At 46.8% G+C, this 21,997-nt stretch overlaps 1 protein-coding gene across 1 annotated transcript in view; it reads right to left on the bottom strand.

Annotated features, from left to right (window-relative positions):
- Positions 1-21,997, bottom strand: part of LOC138754746 (collagen alpha-1(V) chain-like) — a 244,223-nt gene that overhangs the window by 36,969 nt on the left and 185,257 nt on the right. Inside the window, exons 47-53 of the mRNA XM_069919517.1 lie at positions 21,233-21,340; positions 19,704-19,757; positions 14,738-14,791; positions 14,589-14,642; positions 10,592-10,645; positions 6,345-6,452; positions 4,001-4,054 (exon numbers count right to left, since the gene is read on the bottom strand). Coding sequence (XP_069775618.1) covers positions 4,001-4,054; positions 6,345-6,452; positions 10,592-10,645; positions 14,589-14,642; positions 14,738-14,791; positions 19,704-19,757; positions 21,233-21,340 — 486 coding nt within the window. The remainder of the gene's footprint in view (positions 1-4,000; positions 4,055-6,344; positions 6,453-10,591; positions 10,646-14,588; positions 14,643-14,737; positions 14,792-19,703; positions 19,758-21,232; positions 21,341-21,997) is intronic.

Here is a 21,997-nt window from a genome sequence, read left to right as displayed (position 1 = left end):
TTAAAAGAAAGGGTTAAATTAGAACTGTGGCCTTTTTATCTCTTTGTTTGGTTATTCCCAAGAGGAGAATATTTCCTTGAACTTAATTTTAAAAAAGAATAGTAGCTTTCACTTCATTCATAGCCAGATAAGCAATTTTGATGAAATGGAAAGATAACAGAATTTTAATATCCAGAGTCTACTATATTGTAGATTGTTTCTACTGTGCCTATGGTCTCTTTGGCTTTGCTTCGCGGACGAAGATTAATGGAGGGGTAATGTCCACGTCAGCTGCAGGCTCATTTGTGGCTGACAAGTCCGATGCGGGACAGGCAGACACGGTTGCAGCAGTTACAAGGGACAATTGGTTGGTTGGGGTAGAGTGTTGGGTTTTCCTCCTTTGTCTTTTGTCAGTGAGGTGGGCTCTGCGGTCTTCTTCAAAGGAGGTTGCTGCCCGCCGAACTGTGAGGCACCAAGATGCACGGTTTGAGGCAATATCAGCCCACTAGCGGTGGTCAATGTGGCAGGCACCAAGAGATTTCTTTAGGCAGTCCTTGTACCTCTTCTTTGGTGCACCTCTGTCACGGTGGCCAGTGGAGAGCTCGCCATATAACACGATCTTGGGAAGGCGATGGTCCTCCATTCTGGAGACGTGACCTACCCAGCGTAGTTGGATCTTCAGCAGCGTGGATTCGATGCTGTCGGCCTCTGCCATCTCGAGTACTTCGATGTTGGTGATGTGTTAAGCTGCACACAACTATCCCAAGTGCGGTCTCACCAACATCCTGTACAGTTGTAGCATGACATCCCTGCTCCTGAATTCAATGTCCTGACTGATGAAGGCAAGTGTTTCAAATGCCTCCTTCACTACCCTGCCTACCTGCTTCACTACTTTCATGGAACTATGCACCTTTACACCCAAGTCTCTCTGTCTACAGCACTCTTGAGGCCACTGTGCAAGTCCAGCCCTGATTCAACTTATGAAAGTCTATGGTCTATGGTCTAGTTATTTGTCAATTACTGTATTGTTGAACTGTTTATTAATTCACTTTATGTGGCTTTGCCATGCGTTGGAATAGTGTAATCTTGTGTTATCCAATAACCTTATATAACCATGTAACAATTACAGTACGGAAACAAGCCATCTCGGCCCCTCAAGTCCACACTGATTAAGTGATCTCCTCTAGTCCCACTTACCTGCAGTCTGAATCCCCTCACATCCATGCACCTATCCAACTTTTTCTTAAATGACAAAATTGACCCTGTTGAGACTACCTCTTCCAGAAGGTCATTCCACTCAGCCACCACTCTCTGAGTGAAGAAGCTTCCCCTCATGTTACTTCTAAACTTTTGTCCCCTAACCCTCAACTTATGACCCCTCATTCCCCTCAAGGGGAAGAGCCTATTCACATCTACTCTGTCTATTCCCCTCATGATTTTAAATACCTCTATCAAATCCCCCCTCAACATTCTACGCTCCAATGAATAAAGACCCAGTCGACTCAATCTTTCTCTGTATTCTAGATATTGCAATCCAGGCAACATTTTAGTTAATCTTCTCTGCACCCTCTCTACCTTATTGATATCCTTCCTATAATTTGGGGACCAGAACTGCACAGAGTATTCCAATGCCTTGAATAGTCTCAACATCACTTCCCAACTCCTATATTCTATGCTTTGATTTATAAAGGCCAGCATACCAAAAAGCTTCTTCACCACTCTATCCACATGAGATTCCACTTTCAAAGAACAATGAACCACTATTCCAAGATCTCTCTGCATTCCTCAATGACCTCCCCTTCACCGCATATGTCCTGTTTTGATTATTCTTCCCAAAATGAAGCATCTCACACTTGTTGGTATTAAACTCCATCTGCCATCTTTCAGCCAATTCTTCTAAGCAGTCCAAATCATTTTACAGTCTACAACTCCCCCTATTTTTGTATCATCCACATATTTACTCACCTAATTTAACACTCATCATCAAAATCATTAATGTAAATGACAAACAGCAAGGGACCCAACACCGATCCCTGAGGCACACCGCTCGTCACCGGCCTCCATCCTGACAGACAGTTATCCACCGGGACTCTGGCATCTGCCCTCTAGCCACCGTTGAACCCATCTGACTATCTCAACATTAATACCTAGTGCCTGAACCTTCCTTACCAACCTTCCAGGTGGAACCTTATTAAAGGCCTTACTGAAATTGTGTAGTCTCGTGACGTTTAAATGGTTTTTGGATCAAGGTTGCCTCGTTTTTTTTTAAACTGCATACTGCATTGCAGTTTGTTTTTAAAATGAGAAATAAAGGGTGACCTTGATCACAGAATTCTACATTGCTTAACAATCTCCATCTATACGTAGAATCAATTTTTTCCATATTTGAACATGACATCAATAATGGAGAATGATCAGATATAATCCTAGGTTTATATTGTATATTTTCAATCCTTCCTTGCAAATGAGCTGAGATTAAGCATAAAATCAATTCTAGAATATGAGTCAAATCAATAAGAATGAAATGAATAATCTCTTTCTTTTGGAATCATTCCTCTCCAAATATCGACCAAATTTAATTCTTGCATCAATATCAATAATTCTTTTGGCCATTTTCATTTTGTAGATTTATCTAAAATTGGGCCTAAACACAATTGAAATCTCCATCAACTAACATATTCCCATCAATTTGTACTCCATGAAGGAAAACATCTGATATAAATTTATCGTCATCAACATTTGGGGCATAAATATTCATGAAAATCCAAGATTCTGAATAAATTTGACAATTTATCGACACAAATCTACCAAAAGGAGTAGCAGTTACCAACTTCAACTTAACTGGTAAATTTTTACTAATTAAAATGGCTCAGATGCAACTGGTACAGAAATATGTCTTGCTTGAGTTTGGAGAAAATGAGATGTCAAATTAAAGAGATCAAGGTTGAATTTGACAAGATAGGGGGCCCATTCATGGAGAACAATCAGAATTTGAATACATAGGCGGGGGCTGCTCTGGGGGTTTGCTATTCGATGACCAGGAGCCGAGACTCGATTCTTTATATATTATTCGCTGGGGACCATGTTCAGTGGGAGGGGTAGGATTAACCCCAGGGGGAGGGGGTGTTCTTTTTTTTATTTTTCTTTATGCGTAGAAGAGATTAGTCCAATTAGATACCCAACGATAGAGGTGAGGCTCTGTGGGGCACTGGTGAGACCTCATTTGGAGTAACGTTTTGGGCCCCTTACCTGAGGAAGGGAGGTAATGATGTTGAAGAGAGTACGGAGAAGATTGACCTGGATGATTCCTGGAATGCAGGGGCTAACAGATGAGGAATGTTTATTCATAGAAGAATGAGAGGGGATCTCATAGAGACATTTCGAATGCTGAAAGGATTGGACAGAGTCGATCAGAATCAGATGTTTCCCTTGGTGGGTAAATCCAGGACAAGAGGGCACAGTCTTAGAATGAGAGGGCACCCATTTAAAACAGAGATGGGGAGAAATTTCTTCAGTCAGTGGGCCATGGATCTGTGAAATTCATTGCCACATCCAGGTGTGGAGGCCCAATCATCGGGGGAGTTTAAGGGGGAGATTGATAGTCAGGCAATCAAGGGATTTGAGGAAAAGGCTCTGGATGTGAGAACGGTTTGGCTCAGGGTGACTTGTGATCTTGCAAAGTTTCCATTTTATTTGAGCATTGTGTACAAGCCACTTACGATTCACATTCTGTTTTGCGTTTTATAAACATTATGCAAGTAAGATTTAGACAATATATAACATAATATATCTCTCTACCAAATCAATAAAAATATTTTAAAAAGAAAAACAACGTGGTGGAGACCACGTTGGAGAGGCAATTGAATGTAGCCTTCAGAAGTGTGCAGTGCGGCAACTTAACCTGCCCATGGAAGGATGAAGCAGGGGGGAATAAATGCTGGTACATCCACGAAGTTCGGTTGGAAAAGGAAGCGGACAGCGTGTGGAAGGAGAGGAAGAGTGCAGCCTGGGTGATACTTACACGTGCGCCGACTTCACCTGGAGGCCCAGGATCACCGGGAAAACCCACCGGACCCTAGGGGAGAAAGAGAGCAGTCAACAGCATGGCCAATCTGCCAATGCCAGATGGAGGTGGCACCAGCTTTCGATCGCAGCAGTGAACTCAGTTAGACAGCTTCACACCGCCGTGTACATGTGGGCTAACCGGGTTATTTCCCGGTTACCTCTCTGGGAATCGTGTGGTGTGAAAGCATCAGACCGGGGGTGGGGGGGGTAGCCAGCCAAAATTGACCGGGCTTCGAGACCTGGGTGGAGGGTACTCTTAGAGCCTGGCCAAGTTCACCCGCCAAATTCCTTCTGGCAGTGTGAAGCCACAAATGGCTTACCAGGGATAGCGTGACTGAGAGCTCTCCAGACCAGAGAAAGTACAACATGCTTTTATTCAGTAAGAATGGCACACATGGTCTTTGGACTGAACTGGGGTTTTGGCGGGGTTCCGGGGTTTATATCGGGATAAGTGGGGGGGCCGGTATTCACCAGTAGTGAATTCCCAGTTCACTCCGGGCTTCACATAGGCGTCCGCGAATACGCAGTCTTGTTCCTCCAGTGTTTGAAACGTACCATTGACAACGACGTGTAGTTGTCCATTTTGTAATTGAGGCACAGAGTTGCAGGGCCAGCATCTGTAAATCTGTCCCATTCGCCAATATAACTGCACGTTTTGACTTTCGGTGAGACTTCCTGTGAGTGCGTAATGCGTCATTCATGATGTCATCACTGGGGGCGGGACCCCAGTGATCTACCAGTAAGGCTGCTTTGTGAAAGGCCCAGGAGGTGCTGCCTTCCTGGAAACCTTGCGTGGGTCCTAGGGGCATTGCCTAGATTTTGCGGTGTGAAAAGGTTGTCAACCCTTTAGAGCTGACTGATGTTGGACCTACCTGATAGTCCCTTGTTGGAGGATATGTCAGTGGCCAGGAGGGATAAATGGATTGCATGTAACAGACCACCTATACCAGACCCACGACTCATCCTCATTAGTCAGCAGCCCTGACACATCCTGAGGATGGCAAGGCTACCGATCCCCATCCTGATCACATTTTACAGGAGCACATTTGAGAGTGTCCAGTCTGGCTGCATCATTGTGTGGGATGGCAGCTGCAAAGCATCAGACTGCAAGTCTATATAGAGGATCATCAAAACGTTGATGATCTCACTTTCTGACATTTACAGGGTGCATTAGTCACCATTTTTGGTGGAGGGTCAGTGACTGGTCAGTTACAGCAGTGGGTCAGTGATTAGTCAGTTACAGTGGAGGGTGAGTTACTGGTCAGTTACAGTGGTGGGTCAGTGATTGGTCATTTACAGTGGAGAGTCAGTGACTGGACAGTTACAGTGGTGGGTCGGTGACTGGGCAGTAACAGTGGAGGGTCGGTGACTGGTCAGTTACAGTGGAGGGTCAGTGACTGGGCAGTTACAGTGGTGGGTCAGTGACTGGGCAGTTACAGTGGTGGGTCAGTGTGTGTGGTCAGTTACAGTGGTGGGTCAGTAATCAGTTATAGTGGAGGGTCAATAACTGGTTAGTTACAGTGGTGGGTCAGTGATCAGTCAGTTACAGTGGTGGGTCAGTGACTGGTCATTTACAGTGGTGGGTGAGTGCCTGGTCAGTTATAGTGGTGGGTCAGTGAGTGGTCAGTTACAGTGGTAGGTCAGTGACTGGTCAATTACAGTGGTAGGTCAGTGACTGTGCAGTTAAAGTGGTGGGTCAGTAATCAGTCAGTTATACTGGAGGGTCAGTGACTGGTCAGTTACAGTGATGGATCAATAACTGGTCAGTTACAGTGGTGGGTCAGTGACTGGTCAGTTACAGTGATGGATCAATAACTGGTCAGTTACAGTGGTGGGTCAGTGACTGGTCAGTTACTGTGGTGGGTCAGTGAGTGGCCATTCTATTGGTGACTTCTGATGATCAATACCACATTTAAATGCAACACCACTGTCACTGACCCCCCTTTGAACCCTCTTTATCCGAAGCGACAGCTAGAGTTTCACTGCCCCTGGCCTGTGAAAGGGTAGATTTGTCAAGGACACCTCTGGTTTGCATCATTTGCAGCAACAGTCCAATCTATCAGACGATGGCCTGTCCACTGTCTCAGCCCAGCGTGTGGAAAAGATTTAGAGGGCAGCAAGCAGGTTCCACAAGGCTGTAGACTTCCCTGCCCAATCATTCCTTATCACGGAATTCTACCGTTCCTGGTGTCAGTCTCTCAAGCATTTGATAAACTGCATCAGTGGTGAAAACTGGTTCAACTAAACAGACCGTTTTTGGGAGTAAAGAAACCATCAGGAACATTTTGTAGTCTACTTACAGGATTGCCTTTGGGTCCATCATCGCCAACGGGTCCTTTGGTTCCAGGTGGCCCAGCAGCGCCCGGTTGTCCAGTCTCTCCTCTCTCTCCTCTTTCTCCTTTTGGACCCTGTTTGTTTTTGAAAGGAACATGGAATAAGAAGGCAGCCCATTGCATGCCTGTCAGACTGACTTTCACGCTTCATGGAACATATAACATTACAGCACAGTACAGCCCCTTTGGTTCATGATATGCCAATCCAACTATTCCTTCCAAAAAAAAAACCCCAACCTCACAACCCTGTATTTTTCTTTCATCCATGTGCCTGTCCAAGACCCTCCACTATCATCCTTGGATATGCGTACCAGGCACCTACAACTCTCCGTGTATAAAATCTTACCGCTGACATCTCCCCTAAACTTACCTCCCTTCACTTGGTACAGAAGTCCTCGGGTGTCTGCTATTCCCACCCTGGGAAACAGGTGCAGGCCATCCACCTCATCTAAACCTCTTGGAACCTTGTCGTCCCCTATTAAGTCACCTCTCAGCTCTACTGTGTCTTATTCCCCTTGGCGAAGACCAACCAGTTGATTGGCCACAGGCCCCGACAAGGTGCCGAGGGTGACGGTGGCTTCCTGACCCCCGGATCTGGAGCTTGGGCAGCCAACGGAACGGACAGGAGTCTGCGCGGCTGTGGGAGGGCTGGAGGCGAATTCACGGACACTTGGTGACTCTGGGGGGAATCTCTCTTTTGCTTCTCTTCCTCTGACCAAAAGGGGCGCCAGGCAATTCCTGCCGATGGTGAATCTTTGTCTGCTGAATGCAATTCCGTGTAATATTACATCTATTTTATTACATGACAATAAAGGAATGTTGATTCCTGAACAGACACCTGCACCTTCCCATTGGGCTCCAGTGAGAAGCTGATTCCCAGCTACAACCAGTCTCAATGGTGCTGCAGAACAAGATTCCTCCTCCCAACGCAAAAATAGCTGGAATGACATAATCACGATGTGATCAATGGGAACAATCTTGCGAGGCGGACGAAGTCAGGTAGGAAAATGAAGAAGTCATTGCTTGGGGTTGCAGCCGGCAATGAGTGATGGTGGAAGCAAAGGCCAAGGGTGGCAGTGACTCATTGAAGCTTAAAGCCAATGCCTTGGATTGGACGAACCCTGACCGGGATCGTACAGGCGCAAGAGTGTCAGCTGAAATGGGTGGGGGGGGGGGGCAATGGTGGGGAGGGAGGAGGGAATGAGGGAGTCACTGAAGAAGCAGTCCCTGCGGAAGGCATAGAGGGGAAGAGGGTAGAGATATGTGTCCAGTGGTGGGATCGCGTAGTAGGTGCATGGCAGAGGATGGCATAGCAGTTAAACAGGAAGTCGTTTGCAGAAGGTGGGGTTGCAGTCCAATACACGAACATACTGGAGGAACTCAGCAGGTCACACGGTTTCCAGAGGGAAGCAATCAGCATTTCGGGATTGAGAACAGAGATGCAGAGGGATTTCTCCAGCTAGAGACGAGGTGAATCTGTGGAATTTGTTGTCACAGGCAGTCGTGAAAGTCAAGTCATTGGGTGCATTTAAGATTGAATATGTTCACGGTCAGCCAGGGCATCCAAGGTTACGAGGAGAAGGCTGGGCAGTGGGGCTGAGTGGGAAAAAGGATCAACATATGAGGAGATGGCAGCGAAGACCTGATGGGTTGAATGGCCTATTTCTGCTCCCAGGTCTCATGGTCTTGTACTTCCTGCAGATGCTACGATTATTGTGGGTGTATGGTCTGGAGAAAAGATGAGTTGTACATATACAACCAGATGATAATATACTTGAAGATTCGGGGGAGTCCATTCTTGATGGAGGTGAGGAGCGATTGCTTCTCCCAGATACTGGGAGGTAGTGCGCTGGTCGGAGATGCAACGCGCTCATCCTTTGTTGGGCCGAAGGATGGTGGAGAGCAGAAAGCAGAAAGAAAGGACCACTAGACATCCCAACATGCTCCGCAACCAAGGAAGGCGAACAAGGTGGATGACAGGTGGTGGAAAACTGGACCAGCGGCCAAAATACCGAAGGCACTCAGACAGTGAAGGGCAATAGACAATTGACGTTTTTAAGCAGGAGGGACGAGAACAGGAAAGGAAAGATATACGTGGGAAAGGGAGGCAGGGGATGGGCGAGTCCAAGTGGGAGTGGGAAGAATGTTGGGGAGGTAGTTGGATGAGGGAGGAAGACGGAGTGCATAAAGAAGCTTAGAGGTTAAGTAGGGGGCCAAGGATGAGGAAGGGCTCAGCAGGTCCGGAGCACCCGTGGAAGGCTCTCCTCCAGCACTGAGCATCCCTCTCAATCAATGATACTTACCTTTAACACTGATGTCAGGCGTGTTGACCACGTTGAGTGAGTCTAAGGGTAAAACATGGGGTACAACACTCCTATCCTTCACCGGGGACTGAAAGCACGTTAGTGCAGCAGTTAGCGCAAAGCTATTATGGCACCAGCAACCCAGGTTCGAATCTGGTGCTGCCTGCCAGGACCTTGTACATTCTCCCCGTGTCTGCGTGGGTTTTGCCCGGAGCCTCCAGTTTCCTCCCGGCCTTCTAAATGTATGGGGTTGTGGGTTAATTTGGGTATAATTGGGGGGCACAGATTTAAATGGCCGGAATCGGGGGCTTCTGCAGTGTTGCAAATTTAAAAACTTGAGTTTGTTGTCTTGCCGAGGGCAAGTGGGGCTCCCCAAGGGCCTCATGCATTGGAGGCTTCCTGATCGTATTGGAGCTTTGGACCTGGAGCTGAGGGGGCGGTGGAGGCAAATCCACGGACACTCAGTGACTCTGAAGGGACAATAAAAGGGAACTTGAACCTTGAACACAGTGGGAAATCAGGCCCTTCAGCCCCATTTTCCCATGCTGTCCAAAATGTCCCACCCATGCCAGACCCACCTGCCTGCGTCTGGCCCACATCCCTCTATCCAATAATTTTTATTCTTGAACACTGCAAATGCTCCCTGTCTCAGCCACCTCCTCGGCAGCCTGTTCTGTACACCCACTCTGTGTAAAAATGTCACCCCAGAGGATCCTGTTAAATCTCTTCCCCCACCCCTCCATCCCCACTTTAACCCTTTGGTCTCCACAACCCTGATTTCAGGAGCTAGCCACAATTGCAATTCGTCCATGACCCGGTTTTCAGGGCCCACCGACCAACGCCTGCATTCCGTGTCCTGGTTTTCCAGGCCTGGTTTTAGACCCAATCACCAGCTGGTTTTTAAACCATGTAACAATTACAGCACAGAAACAGGCCATCTTGGCCCTTCCAGTCCGCGCCGAACTAAGTACCCTCCTCTCATCCCACCTACTCACACCCTGTCCATAATCCTCCATTCCCCTCCCATCCATATACAATTTTTCCTTAAAAGACAAAATGGACCCTGCCGCTACTACTTCTCCCGGAAGCTCACTCCACACGGCCACTGCACTCCGAGTGAAGAAGTTCCCCCTCATGTTACTTCTAAACTTTTTCCCATTGTTTCAATCTCTCCTACTCTCAATGGAAAAAAGCCTATCCATATCAACACTAATCTATCCCTCTCATAATCGTAAATACCTCTCTCAACCTTCTACGCTCCAAAGATTAAAGCCCTAATTTGCTCAATCTTTGTAATCTAGATGCGGAAACCCAGGTAACGTTTTTGTAAATTTTCTCTGCACCCTCTCTATCTTGTTGATATCCTTCCTATAATTCGGTGACCAGAACTTGCATACAATACTCTAAATTTAAAATGCCTTGAACATCACTTCCCAACTCTTGTATTCTATGCATTGATTTATAAAGGCCAGCATATTAAAAGCCTTCTTCACCACCCTATCCCATGAGATTCTATCTTCAGGGAACAATGCACCATTATTCCTAGATCTTTCTGCTCCACTGTGTTCCTCAATGCCCTCCCATTTACTACACGTGTCCTGTTTTGATTATTCCTACCAAAATGAAACACCTCACACTTATCACTGGTGTTCATTCTGAGGGTGACTCGTGGACCCAGTCCGCAGTATATATTATGAAAGTTTTTAAATTACCGGAGTCCAAAGGGTTACCCCTGACTACTGATTCCCCTCTGGGCAAAAGGTTCTGTGTGTTCACCTGATCTGTTTCCTTCCCTTCTCCTCATGAAGATCGTGTAGATTCCACTCCCCTCCAGACCTATTGCTCAGCCAATATCCTTGGTCCTTTTGGGTAGATGAGAAGCCCCAATGAAATTCTGAGCTCTCTACTCACCCTGCGTCCGGCTACGCCCGGAATTCCTGGAGCGCCAGATTCTCCGGCTTCACCCTGGAGGGAAAGCAAAATTCATCGTGAGGATTGGAGAAATCCCAGTCAATGCTCTGGAAAATTCACAACAACCCTGCACTGAAATTCAAAGCGCGCTACCCCGTACATCGAACCCCAGTCCCTGAAGTCCAGATCGTCCCAAGGACCAGCCCTCAAATCCTCCTGCAGAGATATCCATAGAACATTACTACACAGAAACAGGCTTTTTGGCCCATCCAGCCTGTGCCAAACTAGAATTCTGCCCGGTCCCATGACCCACACCCGGTCTGTATACATCTCCCATCCATGTACCTGTCCAGAATTTTCTTAAATGTTAACATTGAGCCCGCATTCACCACTTCAGCTGGAAGCCTGCTCCACACTTCCACCACTCTCTATATGAAGAAGTTCCCCATCATGATTCCCCCCCCGAACATCTCACCTTTCACCCTTAACCCGCGTCCTCTAGTCCTCATCTCATCTAACCTCAGTGTAGAAAGCCTGCTGGAATTTATCTATACTGGTCATGATTCTGTCTACCTCTACCAAATCCTCCCCTCATTCTTCCAGAATAAACTCCTAATCTGTTTAGCCCTTTAAATACAAATTAATGAATTACACTGGTTTAAAGGTCATTTCCATTCAGTTTGCTGGCCTCCAGACAGTGCCCCAGTGATTTTCTGTCCACCCTATTCCCCGCTGAGCTCCAAACATCATTTGGCTGCCACTGAGAACATCAGAAGGCATAGAAACAGAATGGGCCCATTTGGCCCATTGAGTCGGCCCCCTGCCACTTACTATCCTTCTCAACCTCATTCACCTCCCTTTTCTCCATAACCCTCGATTCCCTTCCTGATCAAGAACCAATTGACCTCTGCCTGCACAGCCATCTGTGGCCACGAATTTCACAGATTCCTTACCCCGTCTCCCGGGTAAAGAAATTCCTCCTCATCTCTTCTCTAAAAGGGACGTTTTTTGTGTTTGAGGATGTGGACTCCTCCACCACAGGAAGCATCCTCTCCACGTCCACTTTATCCAGGCCTTTCAGTGTGCGATAGGTTTCAATGATATCACCCCTCATGTGAACTCCAGCGAGCACAAGTCTCAGAACCATTAAATGTTCCTCACATGAAAACCCTTTCATTCCAGGGATCATTCTCATGAACTTCCTCTGGAACCTCTCCAACGTCAACACATCCTTCCTTAGATAAGGAGCCCAAAATCTGCTCGCTATACTCCAAGTGTGGTCTGACCAATGCCTTATAGAGTCTCAACATCACATCCCTGCTTCTAAAGATTAGCCCTCTCAAAACTTGCATTTGCCTTTCTCACCACTAACTCTACCTGCAGGTTAACCCTTCGGGAACCTTGCACAAGGAGTCCCAAGTTTGTTCATTTCTCATTTCCCAGGATGACAAATTTCAAGCTCTCACCATTAACCCTCGTTTGCCCTTCTTGATCTCCCTCACATCCAGACTATCTAGATACAAGTTAAACTTTCACGTGACTGACACCACCTTTTTCTACTTAGCTCTAAATCTCGTGCTGGGGCCTCGTTTCTGTGTGGGGGCTGGTGGACAAAGTGGCAATTCTTATCTGCCTTACGGTAGACAAACTTCAAAAATTTCATACATGTTACAGGGGTTCTCAACCCTTTTCTTTCCACTCACATCCCACTTTAAGTAATCCCTCTGCCATCGGTGCTCTGTGATTGGTAAGGGATTGCTTAAGGTGGGGTACAAGTGGGAAGGGGAGGTTGAGAACCACTTCTCTAGACCCAATTGTTACTGAAATAGTTTGCTTGAGAAAAATTGTCATTGGACCATTTCCTTTGGAGTTCTGAAATGCTGCTCATAACAAGTTAATTAAAACTATGGTTTCCAAACTTTTTCTTTCCACCCAAATCCCACCTTATGCAATCCCTTACTAACCACAGAGCACCTATGGCATAGGGATTACTTATGTGAGTTGAAAGAAAAAGATTGAGAACCAATCTAGTGTTGTGACAATAATAGAACCTTTACCTTTAAATTAAGGACAAAGGAATTTCCAAGAGGTTTCAACTTCAGACGACAAAGGTTATAACATGCAGGAACAGGCTTAGGCTGTTCGGCCCCTTCAATCTGCTCCCCCAATTCCTCTCAACCCCATTCTCCTGCCTTCTCCCCATGGCCTTTGACACCCTTACGGATCAAGAACCTCTCAACCTCCGCTTTAAATCCACCCAATGATGACCGCCACAGCCCAACGAACCCCACAGATTCCGCCCCCTCTGCCTGACGATATTTCTCCTCATCTCTGTCCTGAAGGGACGCCCTTCTACTCTGAGGCGAGGCCATGCCCTCTGGTCTTCAGGAAACATCTTCTCCACGTTGATGCCATCCAGCCTTCAAGAGTTGAATGGACGGGCTGCCACAGTTGGTGTAGCCAACGATCAGGACTGGGGTTCGTATCCTGTGCTGTCTGCAAGGAGTTTGCACATTCTCCCATGTCTGCATGGGTTTTCCCCGGGGGCTCTGGCTTCCACCCACTGTTTGAAACATACCAGGGGTGTAGGCTAATTGGGTGTAAATTGGGTGGCACGGACTCATGGGCAGAAATAGCCTGTCACCGTGCTGTATATCTAAATTTAAATGAATTAAATTCTATCTTTTCAAGTCTATTGACATCTGTCCGATAGCAGGACAAATGGAACTGCTCACAAGGAGTGTAAAATTATGAGTACGTTCACTAAATTAGGGAAATATTCCGATGAACTCCTCCCTTCCATCACACACACCCTTCCCCCATCAATCCATCACACACCATCCCCTCCATCGACTCCATCACACACACCCCCATCCCCTCCATCGATCCATCACACCCCCATCCCCTCCATCGATCCATCACACCACCATCCCTTCCATCGATCCATCACACCCCCATCCCCTCCATCGATCCATTACACCCACATCCCCTCCAATGACCATCACACACCCACATCCCCTCCATCGACTCCATCATGCATCCCCTCCCCTCCATCAACTCCATCACACACCCATCTCCCCTTCATCAAACCCACCATATACCCCCTCCATTCCATCGACCCCATCACACATCCCACTTTCTTCCATCAACCCCATCACATACTCCTCTCCACTCCATCAACCCCATCACACCCCCACATCCCCTCCCTCGACTCCATCACACCCCCATCCCCTCCATCGATCCATCACACACCCCCATCCCCTCCATCATCCCCATCCCCTCTATCGATCCATCACACACCCATACACACCCATATCCCCTCCATCGACCCCATCTCACACCAATCTCCCCTTCATCAAACCCACCATATACTCCCCTTCATTCCATCGACCCCATCACACATCCCACTTCCCTCCATCAACCCCAGCACACATCCCCTCCCCTCCATTGACTTCACCATACCCCCTCGTCTACTCTTCCTGCCATAATGCAAAAGCAGCCAACATATTAAAAGTCTCAAACCATTCCCAGCTGTACTCTCTTCACCACCCCAACCCCCCCACCCCCATCCCCCCAAGGAGAGGATTTATGAGCATGAGATCATACACCACCAAGTTCAAGGAGAATTTAACCTGCCATAATTAGGCTCACATGAGCAAAATATTGTCGCCTTTGTCCTCAACCCACTGACGTCTCTCTATATAACTCCGCTGTACCATGTATGGGTTAGTTAGTGAATTGCTCACAAAACAAGTTTTCTCACTGCACTTTGGTGGATGTGACAACAAATATGAACTTCAAATATACCTAGTCCTTTGCTATAACAATCCCAGATTCCAGTCTTGCCGATTCCCAGAGAAAGCATTTGGCCCTAATGAACCCTCCAGCTGCACCAGCTCTTCTGCCTCCTGAGGTTCCACCCGTTGCCCCTTGAAATACCCAAAATTGCCATTGCCAGGCCGTTCCTCCCCTCAGGTCCGCCGCGCTGATCGCTCACCTTCTCGCCAATGGAGCCAGGGTTGCCGAGACCACCAGGGGGACCTTGGGGACCCTGCGAGGGGGGAAAAACACGGCAAAAATGAGGCGGGAGCCGAGCCGGGTGTTGGGCAAAGCAAACTGAAAGGAGGGAACTGAAGCTGAGCTCACGTCTGCTCCGGATGAACCAGCAGGACCTCTTGGGCCTGGGGGACCTGGCGGACCCTGGAGAGGGGAAAGAGAGAGACGATTCCAGATCAGAGTCCTAATCCAAACCACAGATCATCGCCATTGCCACCCACCCGTCTGAGCTCCCGACGCCCCTCTGACCTCCCGACACCCCATTTGCGGACCCTCGCCCCGGCTGCCTACCCATCTGATCTCCCAACCACCCAAACTCGGTCCCACCGCCCAGTTCCAGCTGTCCGAGCACCTGAAGCTTTGAATGGCGCAGGTACATACTGTGGTCAAAAGTTTGAAACATATAAAAGTTGACACTTCCCCCCCAAATCAGATGAATACAAAAGTTTATATGGTATATTTTTGTAAATACACTATTAACAAAAACTTTAATGCAAAATAATAGAAAAATCTGAGGTATCAGTGATTCATGGTCCATTCAGGAATCTGATGGCAGCGGGGAAGAAGCCGTTCTTGTGTCGCTGGGTGCTCGTCTTTCGGCTCCTGTACCTCTTTCCCGATGGTAGCAGAGTGAAGAGGGCATGGCCGGGGTGGTGAGGGTCTTTGAGGATAGAAGTTGCTTTTTTTTTGTAATTCTTTATTTATCGCACTATGAACCATATCAACCAATATATTTACAGATGCATCTCTTTAAATATTCACTGTGACATTTTCTCTTTTTTTCCCCATCCCTCCCTTCCCCTTCCCACCCCCCTCCAAAAACAGTAAATATTGAACATATAAAATACAATAAAATAATATCTTTATACAAAACGAATACAAACAAAAAAGACGTATCATCTACTTATACACGTTAAATCTGATCGTGTTTATCTTCTTATCATTTTAGGTGGTGGTGGTGGTCTGAGGCCTGCTCTTTCTGTTATGTTCCATATATGGTTCCCAGGTTTTTTCAAACATTGTAACTTTGTCTTTTAAATTATATGTGTTTTTTTTCCAATGGGATACACTTAAACTTGGTTATATATTCCGTTAATGTTTATGGTCATATAGTCCAACGTGGGCATCTTATATCTTTATTTTCATTTTTTTTCCACCTCTTCACCACCTCCATACCCTTTTTTTTCTATTACTGTTCTTTAAGCTTTCCTTTTTAATCTCAATATATGACAATGCACTTAAGATATGAAATACCCGAACAATCCCCACAAGCAATAATCCTTTAACCCCAAATGAACCTCCCCTCCTTGGATTGCCCCTTGTCCCTTGACGGCAACCACAACTCCCCTTTCCATTCGGTTTGCGAACTTACTCACAAGCGTCAACCGATTTCGCAATGACCGTTATCCTCCCACCCCCAGCACCCCCCCCCAGAGAACACTATTTTTCTATACTTATAACAAAGCTCTCTCTCTCTTTTTTCCCTTCTTCCACTTCTCTTATCCATCTTTAAATCTTTATATATACATTATCTTTACTTTATATTTTTACATATTTTTGTATATTTTCTTGCCACTCATCCTTCTTATCACTCCTCCTCCTCTCTTCTTCTTCTGTCCTGCAAATGTTCAGCAAATTCTTGGGCTTTCTTTGATCTGAGAACAGTCTATTCTGTTTCCCAGGAATTAATACTTTGAGTACTGCTGGATGTCTTAATATAAAGTTATAACCTTTCTTCCATAAGATTGTTTTCGCCATGTTGAATTCCTTCCTCTTTAAAAGTTCAAAGCTTATGTCCGGGTAAAAAAATCTTTTTTGTCCCTTATATTCCAAAGACTTATTGTCTTCTCTAACCTTCTTTCTTGCCTGCTCCAGTATGTTCTCTCTTGTCGAATATCTTAGAAATTTTACCAATATGGATCTCGGTTTTTGATGTGGTGGCGTTTCAGAACTAGTGCTCTATGCACCCTTTCAATTTCTATTTCTTCATGTGAATCTGTCGTTCCCAGCATCTTCGGGATCCATCCTTTTATAAATTCCTTCATATTTGACCCTTTGCCTTCTTTCAGGCCCACTATTTTTATGTTGTTTCACCTACTGTAGTTTTCCAATGCGTCAATATTTTGTGACAATAAATCTTGTGACTCTAATTTTTTTTCGCTCTCTTCCAACTTCCCTCTTAAATCATTTATCTCCATTTCTACAGCAGCTTCTCGTTCCTCCACATTTCTACTTTTTTCCCTATTTCAGTCATGACCAAATCTATCTGCCTTCAGCTCTTTTCATTTTTCTTTTGATTAAACTAAATTCTAATGATAGCCATTCTTTTAATGACCTCATTTGTTCTTCGAAAAAGGCTTTATCTAAACTTTGTCCTTCTATTTTAGCTTCTTCTTTCCTTTGAAATTCTTGGTTGTCTTCCTCCTCTTCTTCTGTGTCTGTATCCATGTCTGTGTCATCTTCTTCTTTTCTCTGTATCTGTGTATTCTCATCCTTCTCTGGTGAGCTGCTTCCGTATCCTTGCTGAGCCTCCAGCTGCTGTGTCTCCTGTTGTTGGACCTCATGCTGCAGGTCGACCCGTTGTTGGGCCTCCCGCTGCAGGTCGACCCGACGTTGGGCCTCCCGCTGCAGGTCGACCCGTTGCTGGGCCCCCTGCTACAGACCGACCCGCTGCTGGGAGAAGTTGCTTTTTTAAGACACCGCCTCATGTCGATGTCCTTGATGGAGTGAAGTCTAGTGCCCGTGATGTCGCAGGCCAAGTTAACAACCGTCTGGATTTTATTATTGTCCTGAGAGTTGGCACCCCCCATAACAGGCAGTGATGCAACCAGCCAGAATGCTCTCCGCAGTCTACCTGTAGAAGTTTATGAGAGTCTTCAATGACAGACTGAATCTCCTCAAACACCTCACAAAATATGGCCGCTGGTGAGCCATCTTTGTGATTGCATCAACATAGAGTTTCCGGGACAGATGTTGACCCCAAAGAATTTGAAGCTCTTGACCTTCTGCACTACTGAGCTCTCGATGAGGATTGAGTGGTGTTCCCCTGACTCCCACCTGAAGTCCACAATCATCTCCTTGGTTTTGTTGACGTTGAGTATGAGGTTGTTTTTGTTAAACCATCCAACGAGCTGATCTATCTCCCTCCTGTACTCTTCCTCGTTGCCGTTTGTGATTCTGCCAAAAACTGTGGGGTCATTGGCAAACTTGTAGATGACATTGGAATTGTACATGGATTCACCAGTATATAGTCCAAACCATGACAAACTGAGCTCCAGATCCAAACCTCTGACGCGATCAGGAAGCCTTTAGCGCCCGAGGTCCCTCAGGGAGCCACTTCAGTCCACAGACCTCCTCACATCCCGATTCCAATACCTGCTACTGTTTCAGCCAGTTTTGTGCCAGCCTCCAGTGGTCCACAGCCTTTGACTGCAAGTGGGTCCCTTGCCTCGAGTCACCAACAGCCTGTGGAGTTCTTCAGCAGCAAAGCCCCTCACTGGTCCACCGCCGTGGTCACCGTCCCGTGGGTCATCCCCTCTGCTTTCTCCCTCCAAAATGGGTGTAGTACACCTGGTGCCCCAAGCCACTCCTGCCACCTTGGGCGGATACAGGATTTTAAAATAGAACTGTCAGCTCCTTCAACAGGCCATTTAAAGGCTGCACGGAGCCTTTGGTGGTTAGTCTAGGCGGTTGGATGCCGCGGAGGAGCACTCTATCTCCACTTCCCTTGAAGACTGACGCCAATGATGGTGCTGGCTGAGTTCACAACTCTCTGTCGTCCATTCCTGTCCCGTGCATTGGCCCCTCCGTCCCAGGCAGTAATGTAACCAGTCAGAATGCCCTTCACAGTACACCTGTAGAAATTTGCAAGACTCTTTGGTGACATGCCAAATCTCTTCAAACTCCTCGCGAAGTATAACCACTGGTGAGCCTTCTTCGTGACTGCCTTGACGTGAACTGAAGTGATAGTCACAGATGATTCAGGTTCATTTCCTTCACTATCAGGCAATTTACCGTATTTGATGGAATACAATACTCATGTTTTTTCTATAAAATGGCTCAAAAATATCCCCAGGGGGATGGGGAGAAACAGGGTACTGGGATCAGTGTGGGGGCTGGTGGCGGGCTATCGGGGGGGAGAAATGGGGCAGGGGGATCATGTGGGGGCTGGCGGTGGGCTGTCTAGGGGGAGAAATGGGGTGGTGGGATCAGTGTGGGGGGGCTGGTGTCGGGGGCCTCTCCCAGTAACCCGCTGTCAGTCCCCACACTGAGTGGCCCAGCGAGGTGTCCTGTGTGCTCCGGCAACACTGCACCCCTGGCACATGGTATCTTTGACCCACTACCATCAGGAAGGAGATACAGGAGCTTCAAAATCAGGACTGCCAGGCTGAGGAGATTGATGAATAGCATCCTGTAACCAAGTAAATCATGCCAAAATACTTATATATATTTACTTAAAATTATATCTTTAAAGAGATCATTATATACTATGGAGAAACAATGTTTTGTCGGGTTTTAAATGTAAACTTGAACTTGAAAATTTGTATTACGTGACAAAAATGGAACCTTTACCTTCAGAGCGTCTCTGAAGGGACTCTCTTTCTCCGACTGTTAGGGGTGTCGGGTAACACTCATGGTGACTCTTTGCCTTGTGGCAGACAAAATTTGAAGTGTATCATGTATATTACATATTTATGAGTTACTACCTGGCATTAAAAGTATCCTTGACCATGCTGTTCCTAAAGCACAGTTGGCTGTTCTAAACAGATTCAGTTGAAGTTTATTTGTCATCTGATTGTATAAATACAACCCAACGAAACAGCTTTTCTGGTCCTTAGTGCAAAACTACAAACACACGTGCAGACAAACGATACATATGCACATTATGTAGATATAAATATTAAAATAAATAGCTGTTGTTGTTGAATAAATAGGTGAGTCACGGAGGGTTTGTATGAGCAGTTCTTCAGCAGCAGCAATGCTGAGCATTTCCCTCACCAGCCCGATGGAAAAACCGCGGTGCGACAGTAGGCAAGGAGTTGGCGGGGTCACTCACCATGGGACCAACGTCACCTGTTTCTCCCTTCTCTCCCGAAGGTCCAGGCATTCCCTGGAACACAAAGCACAAGTCAGCGAATCCCTGCAGCTGCTTACAATGCCTCAAGTTCTACTTGCGCAACAAAGTGGGGGGAGGAATCAGCGGTCCAGCCCACCGAGCCTGCTCCATCATCTAAGTTCTGATGACAAAATTAAAAGGGCCTGGGAAGAGGAACCTCAGGTATATCTTCTAGAGGAATCATGGGAGAAGATCTTTGGATGGGTTAAAACCTCTTCAATATGTGCTTGTCATTCTTTGATTCAGTTTAAAGTGGTACATTGAGCTCATACGTCAAATTGGCCCGTATTTTTTCTAATGTTAGCTCTATTTGTGATAGATGTAAATCAGAAGTGGCTTGGGTAGATATTTTTTAAGACTTTGTTAGCTATACTGGATATCAGTTTGCAACCTAACCCATTGATGGCTCTTTTTGGAATGATACACCCCAGAAAAACACCCCAGAAGTGGGGACATGTTCCCACATCCGCATATCGGGTTGTCACCTTTTCTATGCTGTTGGCCAGAAGAGTGATCTTATTCAAATGGACATTGAGCCTGATTAAACTCCATCTCTTCTGCCAGAGAATGCTACAGCACAGAAAACAGGCCATTTTGCCCCTCTAATCCATGTCGAACATCATCACCCTAGTCCCATTGACCTGCCCCCAATCCATGGGACTATCCATAGTCCCCCATCCATGGGACTATCCAATTTAATCGCATTCATCACATCAGATGGCAGCTCGATCCACACTCCCACCACTCTCTAAGTGAAGAGCTTCCCCCTTCAGCTTAAAACTATGACACCCCTCATAGTTATTGCCCCCAATCTAAGTGGGAAAAAATCTATTCATATTCACTCTGTCTATACCTCTCATAATCTTGTAAACCTCATCAAATCTCTCCTCATTCTTCTTCGCTCCAAGGAATAAAGTCCTAACCTGTTTAATCTTTCCCTGTAACCCAACTCATGAAGACCCGGCAACATCCTAATAAATCTTCCATGCGCTCTTTCGATCTTACTGATATCCTTCCTATAGTTAGGGGTCAAGAATTGCGCACAATACTCCAAATTTGGCCTCACCCATGTCTTAAACAACTTCAACATCGCATCCCAACTCCTATACTCAATACTCAGATTTATAAAGGCAAAGATACCAAAAGGTTTATTTACAACTCTGTCCACCTTCAGAGTATAATGTATTTCTATTCTCAGATCTCTGTTCCTCTGCACTCCTCTGTGTCCTATCATTTACTATATACCTCCTGTCTGAATTTGATCCCTCCATTCCTTGTGTTTACTTATCTGTCCATCACCGTCCATCACCTCTTTACACCCCAGCCCCCCAGAACCCCATTCCATCATTTCAATATTGTCCGTTGCTTTCCACTGAGTTCCTTTGGCACATTGTATCCAACCCACATCCTAGCCCCAGGACGTTCAGTATTGAATCTGACCGGCCCATCCTTCCACATTGGGCACTCACCTGCAGACCGATTGGACCTGGTGATCCTGGGAAACCTCGTGGACCTTCGTCACCCTTCTGTCCAAAGTGACCTTGTTGACCTCTGGGCCCAGGCTCACCATCTGCACCCTGCGGGAAGAGACGATTGACAGTGAGGCAACCCCCTGCCCAGAGTCAGGGCTCAACGGGCTCCAGTTAACCAACACCTTCCCCCCACCCCACCGTTGCCCGCCCCTCAAATACCCCAGCTCGACACACCCTCCTCACTCCACCCCAACCTGGTATCTCAGGTTACGCCTGTGCCTAGGGGCACTCCGGTTCCTGACAGAGATGTACTGGTGACCAATGGTCACACAAGGATCTGCTCAGTTCTCCCACTGACTGTATGGGTGGACACAGAGACGGCTGGGATCTGGTTCATACACCATTGACCATATAGGAAGACACAGAGATGGTGGGGATCTGCTCAACATTCTCCCCAACCTTACAGGGGGACACAGAGATGGTGGGGATCTGCTTCACACCCCCCTCTCCCAGGAGGACACGGATATGATGGGGAGCACAGATTTCAGTAGATGACCTCTGCAGATTCATGTGAAATATTGCTTCAACTGGAAAGGACTGTTTGGGGCCCCAAATGGTGGTGAGGGAGGAGGTGTGGGCATGTGGAACATCTCCTGCGGTCACAAGGGGTTGATTGGTGAAGGAGGATGAGGGAGTCATGGAGGGAGCGATCCCTGTGGAAAGTGGAGAGAGGAATGTGTCCAGTGGTGGAATCACATAGAA

This window comes from Narcine bancroftii, chromosome 2 (assembly GCF_036971445.1).
Source record: "Narcine bancroftii isolate sNarBan1 chromosome 2, sNarBan1.hap1, whole genome shotgun sequence".
Taxonomy (NCBI): domain Eukaryota; kingdom Metazoa; phylum Chordata; class Chondrichthyes; order Torpediniformes; family Narcinidae; genus Narcine; species Narcine bancroftii.
This window is presented reverse-complemented; position numbering and strand designations above follow the sequence as displayed.